Here is a 23962-nt window from a genome sequence, read left to right on the forward strand (position 1 = left end):
TCCTCTTCCTCATCCGATCATACACTCTCCAGATTGATTTCCCCTCTGTGTGATAAGTCCACGAGCTGCCAGATAGATTCCCACAGGCGCCCATTCATGATGCTCTTTTTTGATAAAATGAGGCACCCCTATTGCTGTGGTTTTACAATCTCATTCATCTTCTGCCACCATTTCAATTTGCATATATCATTTCCTGACCAGAAGAGTGGAGATATTTGTGCTTGCAAAAACCCTGCTGGAATAATTCATCACTTGATTTATTTTCCAATCCAGTACGCATTGCTGTGAAGTTCACAGAGAGACTTGAAGTGGGGGGAAGGCTCTCCAGCTTCTTTGTTGTTGTTGTTGTTGTTGTTGTTGTTGTTGTTGTTGTTGTTTTGGCTTTTCAAATGGCAAATTGTGATTTTTTTCTTTGCCTGACATGTCGCTGGTTTTCTCTCGCCTCTCATCCGGCTGAAGAAATGGCCTCCATGTCGCCAGTCATTGATGGAACCAATCACAGCTCACAGACCTCCTGTAACACCTCCAAGGTTTTGTTCCTAATTTCATGAGGTCACAATAGACATTAAACAACTGGTTGACAGACTCTATCATTTTATTAGCTCTTTAGATATTAATACAGATTAGAAGGGAATTTCTCAGACTTGACTCTTGCTTTCTTTTTCATAAAATCAGCTGAGTACTTTTACGTTTTGGTGAGTAGAACAAAGAGTTTAATTTCATCATCTTCAGGAAATCAGCAATAATTTTTCACCATCGTCAAAATTTTTTCAGGCCAAACAATGAATTAGATAAATGAGGCAGATTAATTGCAAAGACATGTAATTGGGGACTAGGCTGATTGACACTCTAAATTGACCGTAGGTGTGGCTGTGAGTGTGAATGGTTGTCTGTCTCTATGTGTTGGCCCTGTGATGGACTGGCGACCTGTCCAGGGTGAACCCCGCCTTTCGCCCGTAGCCGCTGGGATAGGCTCCAGGCCCCCCGTGACCCTTAATAGGAATAAGCGGAAGACGATGGATGGATGGAATGGAAGCAACGACATTTCGTTGCCAAAATCTCACTGCTGTGTTTTTCTGTGCAATGACAATAAAGACAGTCTAAGTCTAAGGATGGATGGAATTCTCTGATTATTCCAGAGTAATTACTGCTGCAGTGAAAGTCCTGTTTTCAGAGGCAGTTCTCTGTCAGTCAGGCTGTTTGATTGTTTGTCTTTCAGCAGGCTACTGAATCTATGAAGCTGATGCTCACTAACCATGGTGGAGGGGTGGAGAATGAGCTAAGGTCAAACCTGTTGAATTTGCAGGCAGATCAGTTGTAGAGCCACCAGATGGCATTAGGAAATTACTTTTTATTCCCACTTAGATGTCCTCCTCCTTGTGGGTCGACGAGATCCATCTCAAATATGGTCAAAACACTTTAAGAACCTGGTGATAGGTTACTGTGAAGACTGTGTTCTTCTTAAACTATGTTACTTTGGTGGCCAATTTTTTCATTTCAGAGGAACATGAAACTGCAGTAACACGACTCTAGAAGGTCAGATCTTTTTCAAACTTCACGTTTGATGGGAGGTGGTGGTCAGCACTGTCGCCTCACAGCAAGAAGGTTCCGGATTCGAGTCCTGGCTCGGGCACGGGATATTTCTGTGTGGAGTTTACATGTTCTCCCTGTGCCTGCGTACTCCAGCTTCGTCCTACAGTCTTAAGACATGCAATTGGGTTACTGTAAAATCACTGTGGGTGTGAATGTGAGTGTGAATGGTTGTCTGTGGATGTGGGCCCTGCAATGGACTGGCGACTTGTCCAAGGTGAACCCGTCTCTCGCCCATAGCCGCAGGGGTAGGCTCCAGCCCCCCCGCAACCCTTAACAGGAATAATAAGCAGAAGAAAATGGATGGATGGATGTTTTCACCTGATTTACAGTAGCATAATATACAGTAAGTGTGTGTTTTATAGCACCATCTAGTGGAAACAGGGCGTGATATTTGTATTACTGCGCAGCATTATTCTGCTCCTTCATGCAAAAATGTTTCGAGTCCCTCTCACTTTACAAAGCAGCATTCACTGAGAGGAGAGCGTTCTGGTTCAGTCGCAAGCGTCTCCACTCATCAGGAAAATGTTGTGCAGCACGTGCAACATGAGCTGGAGGACACAAACAAATGAGTCCAAAGGGGGCTACATTAGCTGTCAACCCGTACAGCGAAAAGACATTTGAACAAGGTTGACTACACCAGACATCTATGAGCTTTTGTGTTAAATCTCATGATTGTTATGATGCTTGACCTTCTTCCTCAATAAGCACTGAAAGAAACCATTCTACAGTGCCTTTGTCTACTGAACTGGAGTGTTCGAGAGTTGGGTCTGGGTTTTACCATGCAGCGACATGCTAGATGAAAGTGGGTGCGGCAGCGTGTCGTGTGGCAGCATCTGATAAGACAGACAGAGGACAATACAACTGATTAGTTTGGGACAACACAGCTTCAGTGGTGCCATTCATTCTGCACGGATCACATCCAAGCTGGTTTCCATGCCAACTACCTGCCGTCATTGATGTGGCACAATAGACTTGAGTAGTAACATATGGCACAAAAGAAATCCCAATATAAGAGCTGATGTCTGAGTCTCAACAGGGTCACTCCGCTCAGAATATTTTCTTAAATCAGCTTACAGAAGTTAACGTTTACAGGAGTTGATGTTCTATGAACAATTCAAACCAGACAGTTCATGAAAGAGTAGCAGCAGTTTTAAAGTGCTTGTACAAACTCCCTACCGTCTCATCCACAAGGTGAACAGAAGTTGTAAAGTGACTGGCGGCTGCAATTCTGCTGTGGCGGCTCAGTGATTGTGAAGCCAGCAATCAATTTTCCACCGCGCCAAACTCCTGTAGCACACCAAGTTCCATCACTGCTATTTGATGAAGCCTGCCGACCAAGATGGCAGCCAGCGGGTGATAGATAATTCTTCCCTGATGATTAACAGGGCACCAGCACAGAATTTGAACGGAAATTGTCGGTAAATTTCATTGTGATTGTTAATCATTTTGTGACAAATTGCACTCTACAGGGGGATTGTTAGAAAAAGGGCCACTTTTAGGCACATCAGGTTAACTGAATATGCACGGTGGAAAAGTGACATTTATTGTTTACACAAATAAACTGATCTGAGGCCAGGTGTGGGTAATATATCCCTATTTTATTGATATTGCGATATGAGACTAGACATCTTTATAGACTTTGATTTATTTAAAAGTGCAGTGCATTCCTGGTTTTTAAAAGCTGAATCACAACTAAAGTGATGCGATTTCCTGAGATTCCCAGACTCTTCTGGCTGATGTTGACTTTCACACTCATGTCCACATTGTGCAAGATGATCAACATGTCAAGCATTACTACTCTATTTTTACCTAATTGATACAGGGGTATTTGGACAACAATATTTGATTTTGTTCGTATTACTCAGTTCTTCTACATCTCATGTTAAAGTTCGACTAGTTCACCTGTTTGGTTTCGTCAGGCCTTCTATCATGATCAATATTGATATCAATCAATGAGGAAAGAGTTTGAAAAAACAAAGTCATATTTTCTGCTACACTGCATCAGCTGAGGTTCTGTTTGCCACTCCCTTCACTGAGGTCAAAGTTATCTTCAGAGCCGAAATGATCAATAATAGCAAAATGTTATTAAAACTCAGTGGAGCGTAGTTTGCATCAAAATCCAGAAGCTTGACAAAAACATATTGTTCCATTGCAGCTTTCAAGTTTGTAGGGGTCAAAAAAAATTTCTACAAAGTAAAGTTTTCTCTTACACAGTGTCCCCAAATCCCTTCACACATTAAAAGTCTCCTATTGTTTTACTATAACACTTTATTCGGGCCCTGGTCATTTTTGGAAATAGTCAGGACATTTGCGTGCCTCATCTGGGAATTGGTAGAAAATAAACGGGTGTTGCTGGAACATTCAGGCATTCAAATAGCATGTTCTGCTCTACAGGGCACACTTAATGAAGCACATAAATAGGGACGTTTCATCTGCTCACTCAGTCTTTTCACGCTCATAGGCTGTAGCACTTGACAACTTATAGCTTTTTGTAGATGAAGGCAGAGGGTGTCATTATTCTTTTTCCCACATGGCAGGAAAATGGCATTTCCCTGTGAAAAATATTATACAAGACAGCAAGCGGGGACTTGATAGCAGCAGCTTGTCCGGACTGCTGTGACAGCTGCTCTCTGAGGGGAGCTTTGGTCTGCGTCATGTACCGCTTGCCTACACGGCAAATGGAATATTACTGCCAATGGAACTGGCTTTATGTCTCTCCTTGATTTCACACTGACATGAAATGATTAATTTACATTGTAGACGTCACACCATGATCAGTACACATTTTCCGTGAGATTTCATCAGTGTCTCAGAGACACGTACAGTAACCCTGGTAACTGTCGACTTCTAAAACACACAAACACACACACAAACATTAAAACAGGTAGAACAGCACCGATGATAGATGGAACTGTGGCCAAGGACCTGAGTGGGTGGTTGAGCGTGTCATGACTGCCATGTGTCAGTGGAGTACATATTGAGCAGCAAATCTATAGATCCAATACAACGTTCCTCTCACCATACCATCATGCTGCTCTTAAATCTGATTTTCACCTCTTGCTTTGAGGGCATGGGCTATTTTTGTGTGTGACATCCGCCATCTTATTCGCTGTGACATTGTTAGTGTAAATTCTGAATCACGCCAAGAAGTGCTGAGGGAAAAGCAAAGCAAGTATTCAAAACATAGACGTGACTGGCGCTGAGTACAAATATCTGCGTGGCTTTAGAAAGCAGGACAGAAATGCAGAGCATTTAAATGAATCAAACAAGGTCTACCACAGACTGGATTAAGTCTAACTTTCAGTCTGCTCGTTTCATAAACCCAAATCACAGTTCTCTAGACATAGAGCCATCTCTCTTTGTCTCTTTTTTTTTTGAGTCAGTAAATATCACAGTATTAGGCTATTAATCAGCAATGTATTTATAAAAGTGTGTGTTATTTCATTTTATACTTGGCATGGTCCATAAATGTGTTTAAAACTTGAATACTTTTGATGATCCTTTTTACAGCAGTCATTCACTGCAGGGTAAACAGATATAATAATAATAATAATAATAATAATAATAATAATATTATGGCCCCGTTCCATTTATGTGGGCCAAGGTCCTGCTATGTATGCTGGCTCATTGGAATGGCTGTAACACATAACTATAGATAATAATGCTATGAATTCAAACTGTTTCCCCTATCAAAAAACAAGCTGTTATTTATTTGCCAGTAGTCATATGAGACAATTGGTACCACCATGACAGTCCAGTTAATCTGTAGCTAGCTTTAGCTGCAGGTTAGCTTTGCACAAAATTTAGAATAAGGTAGCCAGCATCGTTTATTAACACAGCATATTGGGTTTATTTTATTTGTGTGCATGCATATGGCACAAAGAAGAAATAATGTGTTAAATGGTGACGCTAGCTTTGGTAGCAGGTTAGCTTTGCACAAAGCCTAGAGTAAGCTAGCTAGCGTCACAAATTAAATAATTATGTCTTGTTTGTTTAATATGTATGTACACAAATGATAACAACCCACAAATAAATGGCAACATTAGACTGCAGGAGGTTATTGGTTTTTGTACAGGATGAATAATCACAGGTGTGAAGTTGCAGGTGAGTTTATTTCCTGAGATGACATTTGGCCGTGCAGACTGGCTAACTGCCTCTAGCATTAGCGATGGGACCAGCAACTCTCTGAAGGCAATGAAGAGTTGTTGATTTACGTTATCTTTTCTCTTTACAGAGCTGTGGTTAGGTTTTACTTAATTACTAGAAAATGATAGGACAACATTTTGATTCTATTTAAAATAAGACAGGAAAACAATGACCCGCTGGATGACCCATTGTAAAAACATGCATGCATTAATGCTGAGCGGGGACAGGGATGGTTCAGCAGTCGCACAAAATGTCAGGAGAATACTGCAAGTGTTGAGTTAACATCACACGGACACTGTGTGAAGAGAAAAACATTGATAAATCCGTCTGACGCCAGCAAAAGGAGACAACGAAGCACAAATGCTGCATGCTGTCCTAGTGTAGTTTCACAATATCAGACAGTTGAACACATTACACATCCGCACGCATGTCTGTTTTCTTGTTTTTACCTTCTTTCTCCGATAACTCTCAGAGTAGGTAAGCATGTTTCCTATGTGGTCAAACTTGGTGACTACCTCAGTCTAGTTGTATAGGCTTTACACCTTTTTCTTTTTTTGTTCACTTGGAGTCAACATTAACATTTATTTGGCCACCTGGTGAATTAAGTTTGACTTTCATGCCTATTTTCCTCCACGCACCAATTGCAGAATGGTTCAGGCTCATTAGCAGCTAATGTTCTCTAGGCTGCCACTAACTGTACCTGTCTGCTGATAGGTGCTTGATCCTTGCAGGCATCATCTCGCAAAAGTGATACATTAAGTGTATTTTGCCTCTCAGGTACTCACAATTAAATATCTTTTGTTCAGGAAGAACAATCACTTCTTTGTGACTCCAGAATGCCGAAACTCTCAGCCATATAGCTTAAAGCTAAAGGTGCCCTGTGGCAAAACAGTCAAAAATGTTCATTTAGAATCTTTAATCCAGCTGCATGCCAATTAATCCCCAAACACTATGATTTGAGCCATTTGGTGACCGTGGGGTTCCCTTAGCTTCAAGCTGAATATGCATGGCTGGTTCTTTTTACACTCTTAAGCCGCAAAGTAATGCATCAGTGAAAAAAAACCCCAACATCTTTGTGAGTACTTCGAAGGAAAAATACACTTTTTTTTAGGAGAAGTTTTGAGATGAATATATGTCTTACAGTCTCTATTTAGAATGGATCAAAAATATTACAGTAGGTACCCAGCTTGAAAAACTGTTATATGAAGTGTGTTTTTGTGCAATACTCACCCGTGTGCTTTGTTGCCAAAAGTCACATTGAAGCACGGGAACATCAAGGTGAGCTCTGCGTCACATGTGATCTGTGCTGCTTATGGGGGTTGTTTGTCATCCGCGAGTACCCGAGGCACTGTGGCATTTGTTCTTGGCTGGGGTTATTTAAAGCCTCGGGGGATTTGTAAGACTGTGTTGCAGTGATGGTGTCAAGGATCACTTCAACTTGGCTCACGTAAGGGGCCGTAGCATTGCAGCAGAGGTTGTTCTCTGCTCAATCAGGGGCTTCGTGAACACGATGTTTATAGATTTAGGGCCGCGACGAGACAGACGTGCTGAAAGAAATACTGAGCCACATAATCAATGTGCTTTTCCCTGTTTCAGTCTTTGATATTAATTGACCTGAAAAGTAAAAGTTCTGTCTTTCTTTTTCTTAACGCCTATCAACGTGTATCAATGACTAATGTAAATGTAAATATAATCCCGATGTTGTTCTCTGTCACAATCAGCATGTACGTGTGTATAAGGTTTGTTATCACTGCCTGACATATGGTTATATGTACCAACTACGATATGACTGGCACACAGTATTACCCTCAGGACGTGATTGATAGTGACTGTAAATCTTTTCATCCTGATGGTTATGTACATACACTCCACGTCCAGTCATCCCTGAACACTCAGACCTTGACCTCATTTGGCAGTAACGTGTGGAATATACATGTTAGCTTTCAGCACTGTTGATATCTCGTTTTTATTTTTAGTTTTTTTAGTTATTTTTTTTTTTAGTTCAGAGGCAACATGATGTGATTTCCTTCCATTTATCTTCTCATGATTAAAATAATCGAACCGACGACACGTTTTGCCACTGATTAATCTAAATGATTGGCGTACATCCCTTTTGGTCATGGCAAGCATTAGAAATTGTCCAATTCTAATTCATACCAGTAAATGTTTGAAGACATGTTTGCAAATTGATAGATCTAGATTGACAGGTGGCAATCAATGGCTAGTCCAATCAATATTTACCAGCTAGGTCAAGAGCGATTAATTGTTTTTTTCACGTGCTATTTTAAAACTGACGCTTCTAATTCTAAATCATCTGACATGAATCAGTGACTTTGACAAACCTTTCTTATTTTGTTAACTTATTATCTTTAGTAGGCTTAATTAAACTTGCCATCCCTGCACGAAGCCCTGAATGAGCACAAAACTTGTTCTGGTACTTACAAAAAAAAAACAAAAAAAAAGTTTGAGCGTACCACAAAGGAACAGTTGGGTATGTACTTATTCTTTTTCTTCTCTAATTGATACAAGTGCGTTCTTTTAAGGCACAAAATATCTTTTTATTGGACAAATCAGACTTTCTACTTCCTGTGGCAAGATTTTATGCTGAAGTACAGGAATGGCCACCTGGTTTCAGCTTTGTATTTACTGTACACACATAAGAGTGCTCTCACTGCTGTCATCCAACCCCCTGCTTTACAGCAAATGAGCGCATTTTCCTAAATGTCAAACTATTTAGTTTAATCTGTAGCTGCCATTCATCTACATTCAAGTTTCTGATGCTATTTCAAGTGCAACTTTGCAACTTCATGTCTTTTTATGAAAAATATTACTTAAATCGTACTATTTCTATGTGTTGAGCTTTAATGAGAGCAGGAGAAGAACATTCCAGTGGCCTGAAATTCACATGGCATCAACAACATCTTCTTCATGTCACAAGATATTTTCTTAAACATAGTGAAGCGGTCTTGTGGGTTGTATTTCAATCGTTATGTTTTTGGGTTGTTTTTTTGTTTTTGTTTTTTTACACAAGAAGAACATGGGTCATAATGATGTTTTCATCAAAGTAAAACCAGCAGAAATAAAAATTCACTGAGTTTGTTAACTTCAAATGAACTCCTCTTATCCATGAAGGGAGCTGGTTCTCCTTTGAGGAGGACAGATGACAACCAAACTAAACACTGCAGATAAAGGTCTGTTTAAAAAAGAAACATGAGTCGGTGCATCATACTGCCTCTCGATAATATTTATACTGTCAGTCAGTTGCTTATATTTCCCAGCCATTGACTCAGATTACACTGCAAGAACACCTGAAGGCCAGTGGAGTTTCTGCCACAGTCTTGGAACGGGAAGCTGCTCAGCCATTTGCAACTTCACCTCTAGATGTCCCTAAATCACACACAGTGGTCCTTCAACCGACTGAACAATTAGTATGATGAACAGCAATGTGTGCATAGCGAGGGCTTTGCCTCGCTGACCCATAATAAGTATCGAGTTAAACTGTGTTGGGTGGTTAGAGGGAAATTGAACCGCAGCTGAGGGTATTTAATAGATGTTAAAGCAGGAGTTTAAATCACGTCGTAAAAAAGTCTTTGAATTAAGAGGAATGATTTCCCTCCGAATACTATTGACCCAGGAGATGGGGAGCTGTGGCAGGTAAACGATTCATGGAGGGTCCTAAATTCTGGAAGTAAATTAAGTCTTCAGGTCCCCGTAAACATGGTGTTGTAAAGCCAGTTGGAATGAAGACCAGAGATATATTTAGTCAGGCTTCCAAATAAACACAGGTGGTTGTATTTTTAATGAGTCCAAACCAGGTTCCCGTGGCTCTAACACTACATCTCTGGCACCAAGATGAGACGCATAGAAGCTCCTTTACACCAGTATTAAAAGAGCAATATTGATCCAAAGGCCCCAGGACCGGCCAACCCAGAGCCAAAATGTTGCAGCTGAAATGATTGCATTCCTAATAGCGTACAGCTTCAATTCCTAAATCATGGAACGCAGCCAATGTTCTTCCCTTATTTAATTAAATTGTGTGGATCAAAATTCAGAGCCCATTTTCTACTGCTTATCCTGTCAAGGGCTGCAGGGACTAGGGGTGGAGCCTATCCCAGCAGCCTTCAGGTGAGAGGTGGGGTTCACCCTGGACAGGTCACCAGTCCATCACAGGGCCAGCTCATATAGACAGACAACCATTCACACTCACAGTCACACCTACGGTCAATTTAGAGTATCAATCAGCCTCGTCCCCTCTTGATGTCTTTGGACTGTGGGAGGAAGCTGGAGTACCAGAGAGAACCCACGCAGGAACAGGGAGAACATGCAGATTCCACACAGGAAGAGCCGGGCTCGAACCTGGAACCTTCTTGCTGTGAGGCAACAGTGCCGCCCAAAAATTCACAGTCAAAATCAAGTTTTATTGATCCCAAAAGGGGCCTCAAAAAATAATTATATACTCACTCTTGTGCATTTTTAGCCTACAAAACACTGCTGCAGTTCCACAGGAAGAGGTGTTGAAGTTTCTCCCAGACAATTAAGATGAATGGTGACCAACTGTCAAATGTAAAGAATCAAAATGAGAAACATCACTTTATGGAACATGTAACACGGGATGTCAAACCTTCAGGAAACTTAGATTGCCTTGAACAAGCAGTATGGAGCATTTTGTTATATTGTGGGTTTTTTTGTTTTGTTTTATTTTACATTTGAATGTCAGTCTCCATTCACTTCAGTTGTTTGGGAGATTACAGCAATACTTTTTCTTGCAAAACTCCAGCAGTGTTTTATGGACTTTTAAAACGTGATAGATATTGACTTTTTTGGGGTGAGCTATCCTTTTAAAATTCTAGCTGATACACTCTCAGAAGGTAGTGAATGAAACATTGCGCAATTATTTGCTGATCAAAAGCATTTGGACTATGGATGAAATGTAGCAGTTCCGGCATGATTAGACTGATGTCACTGCTGATGTGTTGATTAATTAGGACAATAAGCATTGTCCTAATTCAATAAAGTCAGTAGATAAAATCAATTTTATTTTGCAGACCATTGCTAAACAGGAGCAGAGCTGAGGCCTCTGGGGCTTTGGCTGCATTCAGACCAAATCACGGTCAAGGCGGCGTTGCACAGCTCAGGAAGAAGTGTGATGGTGGTGATCAGTATGCTCCATTTTAACCATAATGCAGTATCTTTTTTCCTCTGGGCATCTTCATGTTTGAGCTCTGGATTGTTGACAAGTTGAGTTTCTCCAAAAGTTGACTGCGTTTCAAATTTTCTTGGTTGTGTTTCTGTGGATTCAACCCATGTGGCTTACATGCACAAACCAATGCGTCTGTGCCACAGCGCCTGATTTGGTCTGAATACGTTCCCAGCCCCTACCCATGCAGGCTCGGGGTACGTGCTTCCATTGGGAGAGTATTTGTTGTTTCATTAACAGCAGTTATTTGCAGTAAAAAAAATTTCCAAGGCGTTTGAGATGATAAAAAACTTAAAAACATGTTTGGGTACGTGACGATAGCTTCAGAGGAAACTCATCCTGTGGAGCCTCCGTCCTATTATGTTCTCATGCTCTCGTCATCACTCTGAAACCATATGAAAACAACAACTGTTGACGATGACTAATTTTCACACCTGCGCCCCCCCCCCCCCCCCAAAAAAAAGAGGCAAATCTTTAAGTTACGCAACATATGAATTCCTGCAAGCGGCATCACGAATCTGCCAGTTACACTCTGCTGGAGGACAGTTACCACAATGACTATTTGGCCGAAGAAGCTGCGTCATTTGAATTCGTCTTTCCTTCTCTTCATTTTTCTTTTTTGCTCCTTTCTCATTCCTGTCATGATCACTCCTCCTCTCGGTTGAGCAGATTTTCCTCTGAGCTTTCACCTTCGCTCTCCCACTCTGTACCTGAGAACTGAGTCATCTGCTCCCTCGTTCTGCTGTGATTTCTTATTTCACAGGCCCACTGAACCTGTAAAACCAACAGGATTTGCACTGCATTTGCCACCGGGCTCGGCGGAGGTGTCCAAGCATGCACCGACCATTGTTCAGCCCTACAGTTGAACTGACGGGTGGGCAGTGATTTGCCTCTCCAGTCTGAGAGAATGTACAAGAACCGCTCTTAATTATTTAAAAGGCTTAGAGGAAGGAGACCAGAAACTACTTCCTCTGCTCCACCCTTGTTGCAAAATAGAAAACAGGCAATCATGTAATTGGTGATGCAACTATAAAAATGGTTCAGGCATCATTTTACAGTTTAATAGTCTTTTTACTGCTGGTCTCAAAGCAGGCTCTCAAGAAATTGAAGGTATCCAACATGGTTCGATTTTGGCCCCCGTTTCACTTTCCATCTTGGCAAACTGCTACATTGCTTCTTTATGCAGATGACACATCGGTAAACTCAGGTGCCGCTTTAGCGGGGTTAAGATAGGATCGATTAAGTTATGGTTGTGTTTCTGGTTGCTCGCTGCTGTGCACTCTTCTCTGCAGGCCGAGGGAGAAAGGGGCGGGGCCGGCCTCCTCGGGAACGCGCTCTGGTCCACCTGCAGCTAGTGAGCTCATCAGCCAGCTACATAAGCCAGCCGCACCTGGACTTCCATCCCAGAAGATTCCTTCACTCTCACGTCACCAGTGTTCTTCGTGCCTTGCTGCTCTCGAGATTCCCCACCTCACTCTTCTCGTGTTTTGTCACCTCGAGTCTTCTCACGAGTGATTGTTTTTGGTCCTAGTTGTTTTTTGTAATAAATAAACTGTTACTTCCACGCCTCCGCACCTGGGTCCTGGCTCTCTGTTGTCGCTGGCCCTAACAGATTAGTTATTAATGCTAATGCTCGTGACTTTTATAGAGCTCACAAAAAATTAAATAAGCACTGAGGCATCGCGTGTCATTCAGAGTGCATTTAGTAAATCTTGTTAGGAAACTGAAGCAAAGGATAGGTTTTTATTTTCAAAATAAGGTTTTCATTTGTTAAGCAGGTAAAGGTGTTCAGTTGTTGGACTATGGCGCTGTCACACAGCCTCATCCATACTCCACTTCATAGATCGAGTATGGGTGTTCAGTGTTTAATATCCAGTGCTAATTTCTGGACTCACTGCACATTTTATTTATATAGTTGTGAAGTCAAGCATAGACCAGCTCATCAGTTTAGTTTCAATTAAGTTCATGTGGTAAAATTTAAAGCCATGATAAAAGTATAAAAGATAAAAGTTTGTTAACCTTCAGTAACAGTAACTGTGCTTTCTTGGCCAGATCGTCATCAGAAAAGAGATCTCGATCACACGGGACTTCTCGGTTGAATAAAGATGAACTAGAATTTTGATTTACACTGGCAATGACACATGAAACTATTAACAATTTTCCCACAAGCTGCTGCCTTATGCAATGTGAGTCTCTCTTGAATCCTAATATGGAGAAATATTAGAATAAACCTGAATTGTGTATTGTGTAAGCAGATGCCAGACGGGAGTCTGAACAGTTGACTGAGTGCAGCGTATTAAAGCAGCGATCAAAGAGCCACTGAATACTTCATGGGACAGCAAGATAATACTTTGAAAAATATTTTGAACAAGTTATCTGTTCTTGTTCTAGCTTATCGTCTTAAACTTAGCAAAACTAAATTTGTTTACGGGCTTTCTGACAGGAATGGAATATAAAAGCAGAAGAAGGATTTTTCCCCTTTCAACCTGCACAAGCCTCTCTGGCAGCCCTTTATTTTGTTGAGTGTGTTTTAGCCATCAACTTGTCTTGTATCAATCAAGATGAATGGGTACACACTGCGTCACAAAGCAATTTAATGTCACTCTAAAACCCCAGTTGTCAAGACATTTACTCCGAGAGATGCTTTCTTCCTCCATCAAAGCAACAGCAGCTGAAAGAGAAGAATCAAAAAAGTGTGTCAGAAGTGGAGATTGCACAAGGCAAGAGGTTGAAAAAAAAAATTCCAAGGCTCAATATATTGAAGTTGCTCATTAGGGGCAAAAATTCTCTAAAGATTAATCGTCTTGAGTGACTTGACACTTGCATATCTGTGTCAAGCAAACGCCCACAGAGCTGTTGTTGTTGGTGGCAAGTCATTTCACCGCTCTGCCTCTCAGACACACAGCTATTACTGTTCTCTCAAGCAGCCTCCACTTGAAGCAGGAGTGTGTGGGGACAGTGTGAAGAAGCAGTTAACAATCCGCCGCACAAGTAAGAGCCGTGCAAAAGTAGGGTTTAAAATAGATGTAGGTGTGAGATTCTGAGGAATGGGTTTAAGTCGTGATGGTGTTTCTGTGGAAAATAATGCAGACGTGTGCGCTGCAAATGAAGAGAACATGGCCGCTGTCTTAGGCTCTTGCAGAGGGGAATTCAATCCGAGACATTTCGCACATACGAGATGTCTAATTATCTTGACACAGAAGTCAGAGAATTCAGGCGACCGCAGAATTCCTGCTGTCCATCAGCTCTTGTTAATGAAAGCAGGCAAATCCAGTCATTTCTTGACGCATCACTCTGGATTCAGCAGGTACAGCTCACTTTCAGACTTTACCCTGACGTCAATGTTTGGTCATCTGATGTCATAACCTACATTCAAACAAAAATCGACAGCAAAATTATCAGTGCGCACAGAAATCGGTGGACATCTTCCGAGTGACGAAATATGTCATACATGTAAATATGTAAAACTGTCTGACAGATCCTTGTCTTTGGAAAAGTGGAGAAAAGTGAGAATTTCTTTACAAAACTTCAATAAAATATGAAGTTTAGTGGGGTTTTGTAATGGAGTTTACAAAAATAATAAAATCAGACGAGTGGTTCTTTTAAAATACATTTGTAAGAACCACAAGATAATTTTACCAACCCTTTGTATCCTGAATTGATGCTGCATGATAGATCAGATTGGGATTTCAGCCCTTACAGAAATACAATAAACAACAACAGTAACAAAAAGCACATGTTATTTTGAACGAATGCTGCACAAATGTTGTTGGAATAGCTTTATCTCTATCTTTTTTTTTTTTTTTTTGCAAAATAATGCGATTGCTATTTATTTAATTTAGTAGAGAGGATGTTTTGAAAAGAACGCAAACGCACAAATGATTCACCTATTGTAAGTTAACTTTATATGTTGGAGCTGTAATTGGTTGTCCCTTCAGCTGACCCGTAATTTAAAATGTACAATGTGGTGACAGAAACCATGCAAACACACATGTAGCCGAATGAAGAATTCAAGGTCCTAAGACGAACTTCATTTATGCATTCAGCGATTGTGAGAGTAGGAATCAAATACCTCAAGTGTGTGTGTGTGTGTGTGTGTGTGTGTGTGTGTGTGTGTGTGTGTGTGTGTGTGTGTGTGTGTGTGTGTGTGTGTGGAGCAGGGACAACACATAAATTTCAAATTATTCAATCCGTTGTTCCTCTGTGTGGGCGCGTGCGTACGTGCCTGTGCGCGTGCGCGTGCGTGCGAGCCAAGGAGAATTTATTATGTAACCTGTTCCCAATCACATCCCAGTCTGAGTCTGAGGCATAAGGTCGCTTTAAGAGCTGTCGGAGCTGCTCACAGGGATCCTGGCGGGACGCCTCCTACCTTCCTCCCCACCAAAACTCTGCGTGTGTCTCACCTGATGCAAAGACCCGCTTCAAGTCCCGGGAAGACACAAGATTCCGGTAAGAACCAATAGATCCTGAAACACATTTCGAGCTGGTCAAGAACTCTTTCATTGTGTGGAGGTTTAACTGAAAGTCGGAATTTTTTTTTTTGCGACTGAGTCGAGCTCGATTAACTTATTTGATTTCATATTGCGGCAAATCTTTACTAAAACTCGCTCTGTTGGCTCATTAGTTTTGCCGCCGTCTTGACTCGCCTTTGCTGCTGGACTTAACAGCGTTTCTGCGGCCACTGGCCAGACAGACGTGCTCTCCTCATCTTCGTGAGATGCTCAGTCAGCGTGCAGCTGGACACAGGAGTCTCCTCCACCTGTCCGGGGCTGCGCACACGCACGCACGCGCGCGCGCACACACACACACACACACACACACACACACACACACACACACATATACTGTATATATACAACATCCAGATCTGCTACTGCAGTGATGGAGGGAAGGAAGACACAGGATGCGCGCGCACACACACGCGCACACACGCACACGCACTTTCACACTGTTCCTCATTCCCTGCGCTGCTTCGGCTCATTTCAGCGTGAGGAGTCCAGACCTGTGGCTTGTATGAGGTGACTGAAGTGAGATGGTGCTCGAAATTTAAATGGACCAAAAAATAATAATAATTACAAAAAAATCTAATTTCTGAAGTAACGCTGAGATTGTCTCTGCCTGTTAAAGTGTCTTAACAGCCCACATCTTGTCTGAGGGTTATTAACTTTCAGGGTTCTGCAAATATAGTCCTAATCAGTGTTCTAATCAGTGTAATTCTTAATAGCCTCATTACTCTGGCTGGATAAATTGCTTAGGCTGATCTGCACCAGAGGAACAGACGGCTCACCAAAAACATGAGCAAGTGTCCATAATTCTCCCATAAATATTCAGCATGGAGGCGGTTTGAGGGTTCTCCAGCCCGAGACTCAGGCAGGTTTGCACAGATTAATATCTTGGATTAATCATCCACGAGTGCACATAGAGAAGGCTGCGTGTTGCCAGAGACCAAGTATTAACTTTTGTCATTATTCTAGCTTAGTTTATACCTGCTGCAGAATAGAACAGCGTTGTAATAACACATTACTGCTCATAATAGAGACAGCTGCAAGCAATTTGCATTGCCCCTGTCAGCACTTATGGTCATCACAGACTCTTAAAAAAATGAACCTTTTCAATTTGGGACTTTCCAATTCTGTCAGCATGTTGCAAGACAAGTTTTTGTGGAAGTGAGCTGCAGTCGGATCGTTTTGTTTCATCAGTGTGTGCATTAATACCCCCACATGCACAAACGTGGCTCTCTGGTCTGCTCCTCTCTTTGTGTGATGAAATGTATTATATTTCTATTAGGCAGCACATGTTGGCAAATAAAGGAATAGTGGAAATTTACCTAAAATTAATTAAATAAAAAAAAAAACAGCCAAACATTTACTGTTGTATTTTTGTGCGGTAGGGGACTGAATGATCATTTTTGCCCAAACATTCCAACAGTCACTCTTCACTATTATCTGACATTTCCTGAAAGATCTTTTCATTATCTATAAACAACAATTAAACAACAATTAAAACAGTTATTAATTGGAGTCCTAAAAGTGTGTCTGTTGTCAATGTTTATACGTATGTTCCTTTATGAACGGCGAGAGAATGAGGTCGGAACGGCGATGAAGGAGCAGCCATTATCACCATCATTGTGATGGAAATCACGTGCCATTATGGCGACGCGACACATCTCTTGATGATGTACCATCAGCCCATCAATTAGTCTTAAAGGCCAAACAGGTGGAGAAGGAAGAGTTCTGCTACCAACCTCATGATGCCTGCATACACATGATTTATTCCGGTATAAATCTCTCTCTCTTTAGTATTCAGGCAGGTGCCAGCGTTTCAAAGATGAAACTCGACCTTTAACACTTGTTGGCTCAGAACAGACACCCAGAGGTGCTTTAAATGTAAACACTTGAATCAGTTTCTGCCACATTTAAACAGTCTAACAAGCCGAGCGAGGCGCCGTTTCTGTTTGTGCTGCGGTTTTATTGTGGAATTTGTTTTACTCTGGGTCAGGAAGCGTCAGAATTTCTGATATTTGAGTTATATTGTAATGGTTTGAACTAGTCGTTGTTTTTTTGTTTTTCAGGTAGACTGTGGTAAAGACTACCAAAGATTAAGAATGAAGGATATGATGAAGTAATTGCAGTAGGTGTGACATAAGCAGCCCAACTACACAGTTTGAAGCTCTAAAGCTACCCCAGGAGAGCCATCATGGAGCTGCAGCACAACACCAACCACAACCAAGCTCTGTGGAAAGAGATTCCGTGGGATTTCACCGAGGACTGCTCGCTGTCCGTGAGCGGCACTACGTTCCTCATCGTGGCGTACAGCACTCTGATGGCCGTGGGTCTCATTGGGAACTCCTGCTTGGTGTTTGTCATCACGCGACACAAAGAGATGCGCAATGTCACCAACATCCTCATCGCCAACCTGTCCTTCTCCGACATCCTCATGTGCATCGTCTGCCTGCCGGTCACTATAATCTACACGCTGATGGACCGCTGGATCCTGGGCGAGGCCCTTTGTAAGCTCACGCCCTTCATCCAGTGTATCTCAGTCACAGTGTCCATCTTCTCCCTCATCCTCATTGCCATGGAGCGCTACCAGCTCATCGTCCACCCCACCGGGTGGAAGCCGTCCGTTAGCCAGTCCTACCTGGCAGTGGCTGTGACTTGGATTGTAGCCTGTTTAATCTCGGTGCCTTTCCTCTCGTACAGTGTTCTCACCTTGCCTTTCCAGAACCTGAGCATCCCCCTTCCAGTCAACGACCACCTTGTTTGCATGGAGCGCTGGCCAACCATTCAAGAACGCCGAGCTTACACCACCTCCCTGCTCATCTTCCAGTACTTCCTGCCCCTCTTCCTCATCATGGTGTGCTACCTACACATCTACCAGCGCCTCAGGAGGAGGAAGGACATGGTGGAGCGTGGCCGGAACGCCACTCAAAAGAAAAACAAAGGCTCCGCAAGGATCAACGCCATGCTAATCTCCATAGTGGTAGCGTTTGCCCTCTCCTGGCTCCCTCTCAACATCTTCAACACTGTTTTCGACTGGAACCACGAAGCCATCCCGTCATGTGGCCATGACATTATCTTCTCATTCTGCCATCTCACCGCCATGGCCTCCACCTGCGTCAACCCCATCATCTATGGTTTCCTCAACAGCAACTTCCAGAAGCAGCTCAAGTCTACCCTGCTGCGCTGTCGGTGCTGGGGGGTGACAGAGAGGTATGAAAGCGTCCCCCTCTCCACTGTCAGCACAGAGGTCACCAAGGGGTCTGTATTGAGCAATGGATCCATCAGCAACAACACTTAAAAACAAGGCTTCTTGGTAAAAACAAAGACACTGGTGGGTTTCTCCAGCCTTCTTTGTGTCATCCTATGGAGCTTCTTTTGCTTCATTGCGTGCGAAAGCAAGGTTGACATTTACAAAGAGGTGAACGTCACAATAGCTGCAGAAGGAGGGGACTACAGACACTAACCAGCATGGCGCACAGCCTTCATGTTGTTATGAGGATTTAGATAACAAAATGGTGGTGAAAAGGTCGGTAAAGTATTTTAGGATGGCTAAAGACATTTAATGTATAGTAGATTACTGTATAATCTAAGTTTCCTTTCAAATATCATTTTTATATAAAAACAAGCTCTTTATTTTTCAAAATTTTACCTGCTGTAATTGTGCGTGGATTGCTCGATAAATCTGGCTTGCAGGTTAGTTGGGGGGGGGGGGGTGTTCTTTTGAATTTTGCTGTTTTATGGTAATAGTATTGATGACAATGAAATGGATTGTGAACCGTGTTGTGTTAATGATTATCGACGGAGTAGCTTATTTCACAACTGAGGGCGAGAACATTAAACGTGTCTCCGAGCGTTCATTCAGACGAGCTACTTGCATTATCATAATGTGTTTCTTATTACCTAACCATACCACAAACGATGTAATGATCTTTGACAGAGAGCCTTGGTAAGAGCTGGCACACGTTTCACGCTGGCCACCAAGGTCTGTGCTCCTGTGTGTGTGTGTGTGTGTGTGTGTGGAGGGGGACAGTTTTTCTCATGGTGTGCCATGCAACAACCATATATCAAGTGCCATAAAACAAAATGAAAGTGGCAGTAAAGGACTCTGTCCAGGCAGGGTGTCTCTGTTGTATATAACCCACTAAATACATGTATGGCCCATAAAAGATGTGACACAGTTATAGTTTATTGTGGCGTTGGCAATAAAGAGCACTGTGTAGCATAACAGATGTCTCCTGGGAAACTTGTTGTGAGTCTCTTCTGTTTGTGTTCTGAATTAAAACATTTATTAATACTCTTCCATAATATATTGACCATTTCTTTCACAGTTAGATGGCCTTTCCGAAGCTTGTATTTTTTTGTGTCAAACTTGAGGTCATTCTTGCTTTTTCAGCATGCATGTGGTAACCACAGAATTGATTTTCCGCTGTGGGCCTGTAGGTCAGTTTGTCCACATTATTTTCAGCTATTAACAGGCCTAAGAAGCTGACTGGCTTTAAAGAAACATGCCAACCTTTGAAGAAATGCACCTACCTAATGTCCTCCCCTGGGCCGGACAAGAGGATGGATACCCTTCTTGCATCTGTGCCTGTGTTGGAGAGCTGAGATGCACAGACACCAGCGAGCTGCTATTTAGCTTAGCACAATAGTTGGAAGTGGATGTGTCTCACCTTCATCTCACGCTCAGCTTCCAAATCCTGAAGATCTTCTTCTGTGTCAGCCATATTGGCCATGATTAATTGTTGCAGTCGTTATCAAATGTCAACAAACATTTTGTTTTTGTCCAGCTATGTATCTGACTCTGAAATTATGTCTCACAATTTGAAATTATGATTTTACATCAATTTTTTTACACAACCATTGTCTTATTACTGCAGGCAAATTTGTGAAGCAAAGTGTATTTGATGATGAGGTTTGTGCTGCAGTCCATCCGCTACCATTCACTGTGCTAAGCTAACAGTCAGCTGGTCTTCTATAAACGCAGATAGGAGAGAAGGGCATCAGTCTTCTTAACTGGCTTTGGGGAGGATGAGGATATTTCCTACAAAGTTGGTGTGTTCCTTTCAGTCTCCAATTAAAAAAAAAGAAAAAAGAATGCTGACTGCTACCAGGAGGAATTTTGGATACCCCACCAGGGTTGATGAGTTTAAGCACTAAAAAACTGTTTGACATTTTAGCATTTAGGTGCTTTTCATGTTTAAAATTATACATTTAAACATCGGATATTTCAGAATCCTTGTCGTGTCTAAGGTCAAATCCAGTGTGCTGCCTCTGTCTGCATTATTCAGGGTGAAGACTGAGATCAAGACACATTTTAGATGCTGAATAAATCAGTGTTGATGCCTGAGATGGTAAACAGCAGGGGAGATGAGAAAAAAAAACTTGGAATTGTGTTAAATATTCATACTGAAGGAATGCATACGAATGCTCATACTTCTGTCTAAAATAAGAATTATATCAACTGAGGCACTAGATTTTTGCTGTTGAGTTCCAGTCTGTTTTAGTGATAATTTCTCAAGGTCAAGCAGAGGATGTGTTTACTGAGAGCCGGGGCTGTTTTTTCTGGGACATGTCACACAATCTGCCAAAACGGTTTCCCAATAGTAGGTCAGCACTCAACTGAGCACTCACATGTCCTTGTTGAGATAATTGACTGTGTGCTTCCACCGCCTTGGCCTGAGCTGACCTCTACTCAGCGTCAATCTCTCTCTCCCCCCTACCCGTCTTTCTTTGTCTCTCACCTGCCTCTTCTTTCAAAACGGCACTTGGTGAAGTAGCAGTATTCGGTGTATTTGAAACAAAAGACCCAACTCCTGACAGCCTCCTGCAGCAGTCATGCTGTTTTATGTTGTTACAAGGGCGTCGGTACATTTTTGCATGATGAAATCTCCAGTGGAGACGAACACTTAATGAGTCCACAGGAACAGACTCTGCCAGTCAGTGGAGCAGCTCCAGAAAGATTAACTTCTCGCCTCCATGCGTTTAAAATCTGAGAGACTCTCCTATAAGCAGCCTCTCCATATCACAGGAACAACATGAACTACATAGTTGGCTAGACGTCCTCAAGCTGTCGTTTGTAAATTTAAAATGTCTTCAGTCTGTCTGCATCACCGCTGTAAGATCAGAGCCTCGTTTATTCGGTTTTGCTGTTTTTGTTTCCTTAAATAACAGTAAGACTTTTTGGTAGAAAGTGCATTCCCTGATGTGAGAATCATTCCCATTGTGAATTCTGAAGATCAGCAGGCTGCGAAATGTTACAGCATGATGTAAATCTGTAACAGGAAACCTTTGGAAAATTATATAAGGTGTCACAATGCACATTTCCTCATAAACACAAGTTCTCCTTTGCACATGGTGTGTAGAGGATGTCAGATTCAGTAGTTGGTATCGTGTACTTCTGGCAGATGAAAAGGTCACAGGGAGTCAGGTTGTTGCTGCTGGAATCTTAATGGTGTTATACAAACTAACGTGTCTAGAAAGTAATGACAACAGGCTCGTAGCTCATCTAAGAGTTCAACCCAGCAGCTCTTTCTATCTGATGAACTGCACTGACGGTTCAAGTTCCAATCACACTCTTCCTGATTGATCAGATCTGCAGGATAATGGTGTTGCAGGCAGCATTTCCTAGTTCTGTTTATTCATCAGCTCATCTACCACAGCGGCATGAATGTTGTCAGCCCTGAGGTACACACATCCGCCTCAAGTTCCATGCCTTTAAAATGAATCAAGACGTATCCATATTACACGGGAGGATTTCTTGGCCCTGCTGGAATTATGGATGGACTCTTGCTCTAACATTTTGGGATCTGGTCTCTGTGTCTGACCCTCCATTTTCTCTGATCAGAGGCTATGGAAGTAGACCACAGCCTGCTTTAGTTGCTTGGTTACAGCTTCCTCCTGGGTTTCAGTGGGTCTACTCCAAGCTGACTCAGAGCACCAAGCTATTAAAGGCACTTTATTAAACAGTGACGGAGGAGTTGCCAGGAGGCTGAAGCTGTTGTACTGCACAGTCAGATGGTTGTCTTGCTTGGAGAAAAGGAAGTAAAGCAAAGTGTGACATGCAATTAAATACTGGTGGACACTAGATGACACATAACTTGCCCTCTGATTTGCATCGCTCAACAAGGCGGGATGGCCGGAAGCTCAATGTAAATAGACTACATTTATAAAGGGTTTCCTGCTGAAAGTGTTCACCCACGCAGGCATGGTGCTGTCTTGACCATCAGAGGCAACTCAGGGTTCAATTTCTTACTCATGGACACTTCCACTCTATTCAGGAAGAAGGATGGATCGAACAGTCAACCCAGAGATTAGTGGGTACCTGCACTACCTTCTGAGCCCCGGGCAAACTTTGCAGGAAAAGCAAAAACATACTTGTTATAGCTGAAACTCCTGCCAAGGCCACAAGGTCCTCAAATCAAACCTGACATAAAACTCTCCTAAACTGTCTGGCAATAACCCAGCTTACTAAATTTGTAGGTCATACATCAGCAAACAAAGCTGGGTACACTGAGGTGGCAGCGGAATGAACATCACAGGTAACTTCCCAGAAACTTAGCAGACCTGCAAAAAACATCAGAGGTGAACAACCCCACCCCACCAAGGACGAACTGGAATGGAATCTTACCCACTTCAGGTTTCGTGGAGAGCAGAGCTGGACCCAGTGTGGATTGCATTTACTATTCAGACCAAACAAAACATAATATGAACTGACAGATCAATTGTAGAATACAGCTTCTATGATGGTTATCACAAAAATGAAAAGAACAACTGTCAAGAGCGAATTAGTTTTCTTGCTGTCACATTATGTTAAAGGTTAACTTCAGTGTTTTCAACCTGGACCCTATTTTCTTAACTTTCTCCTAATATTTTGTCTGTTAGTTGTCAGACAATCACAGGAGCAATTTGAGCCTGTCGGGGTGAAAACAATGCATTTTTGTGGGCAGTTGACAGCAACCAGTTGCCCCATTGATTGTATTGGTCAGGATTGGAAAAGAATGAAGTTACCTTTTAAATCTAGCTTTCTCTTGAGCTGAATAATCCAAGCTCGGGAGCAGAGCAGAGTATGGTTTATTTAGCATTTTATTGCACCTTAAGTGTGGCAGGGGGTTTGGGAGAACAGGGGAGGCAGAGGCTGGCTGGTCATAACATCCATGAGGGACGGATTCCAGAGTGGATTTGTGCAGTAGGTTGAAGCAGCGAATGAAGCACAGTCGGTTACTGAACTCTGGCGAAGATGGGTTTTTATTCAGCAGTGAGACTTTCTGTCTAAATTGTCAGGCAAGGCAACAAACTAACTGGCTTTATGCAACACTCCTGAACTCCTAAGTTTAGGAAAATATTTTAGAGCTATGGACAAATTTGAATTTATAATTAAAAGATGCTTATGTAACCAGGTACTGGAAGATAATAGACAGTCATTTTGGGAAATATATGTACACTTTCCTCACTAAAAGTTAGATGTGAGCAAGTAAAAAGCCTGAGACTGAGAGAAACAGCTAGCCTGGGTGACAGCACCTCTAAA

The 23962-nt window shown here is 42.2% G+C and overlaps 1 protein-coding gene across 2 annotated transcripts; it reads left to right on the forward strand.

Annotated features, from left to right (window-relative positions):
- Positions 1-15248: 15248 nt before the first annotated feature.
- Positions 15249-19607, forward strand: npy8br (neuropeptide Y receptor Y8b). Of its 2 annotated transcripts, none has more exons than XM_086205480.1 (2): positions 15249-15385; positions 17508-19607. In XM_086205480.1, exon 2 carries the CDS (start codon positions 17633-17635, stop codon positions 18734-18736), a length of 1104 nt encoding a protein of 367 aa, XP_086061606.1. In that variant the 5' UTR covers positions 15249-15385; positions 17508-17632; the 3' UTR covers positions 18737-19607. The 2 variants fall into 2 exon arrangements, with proteins under 2 accessions (XP_086061606.1, XP_086061607.1); XM_086205481.1 differs by having other exon boundaries at positions 15361-15385; positions 17512-19607.
- Positions 19608-23962: the final 4355 nt, after the last annotated feature.

Source organism: Aulostomus chinensis, chromosome 6, assembly GCF_037954235.1.
Source record: "Aulostomus chinensis isolate RoL2024-O1b breed Wild chromosome 6, RoL_Achi_v1.0, whole genome shotgun sequence".
NCBI lineage: Eukaryota > Metazoa > Chordata > Actinopteri > Syngnathiformes > Aulostomidae > Aulostomus > Aulostomus chinensis.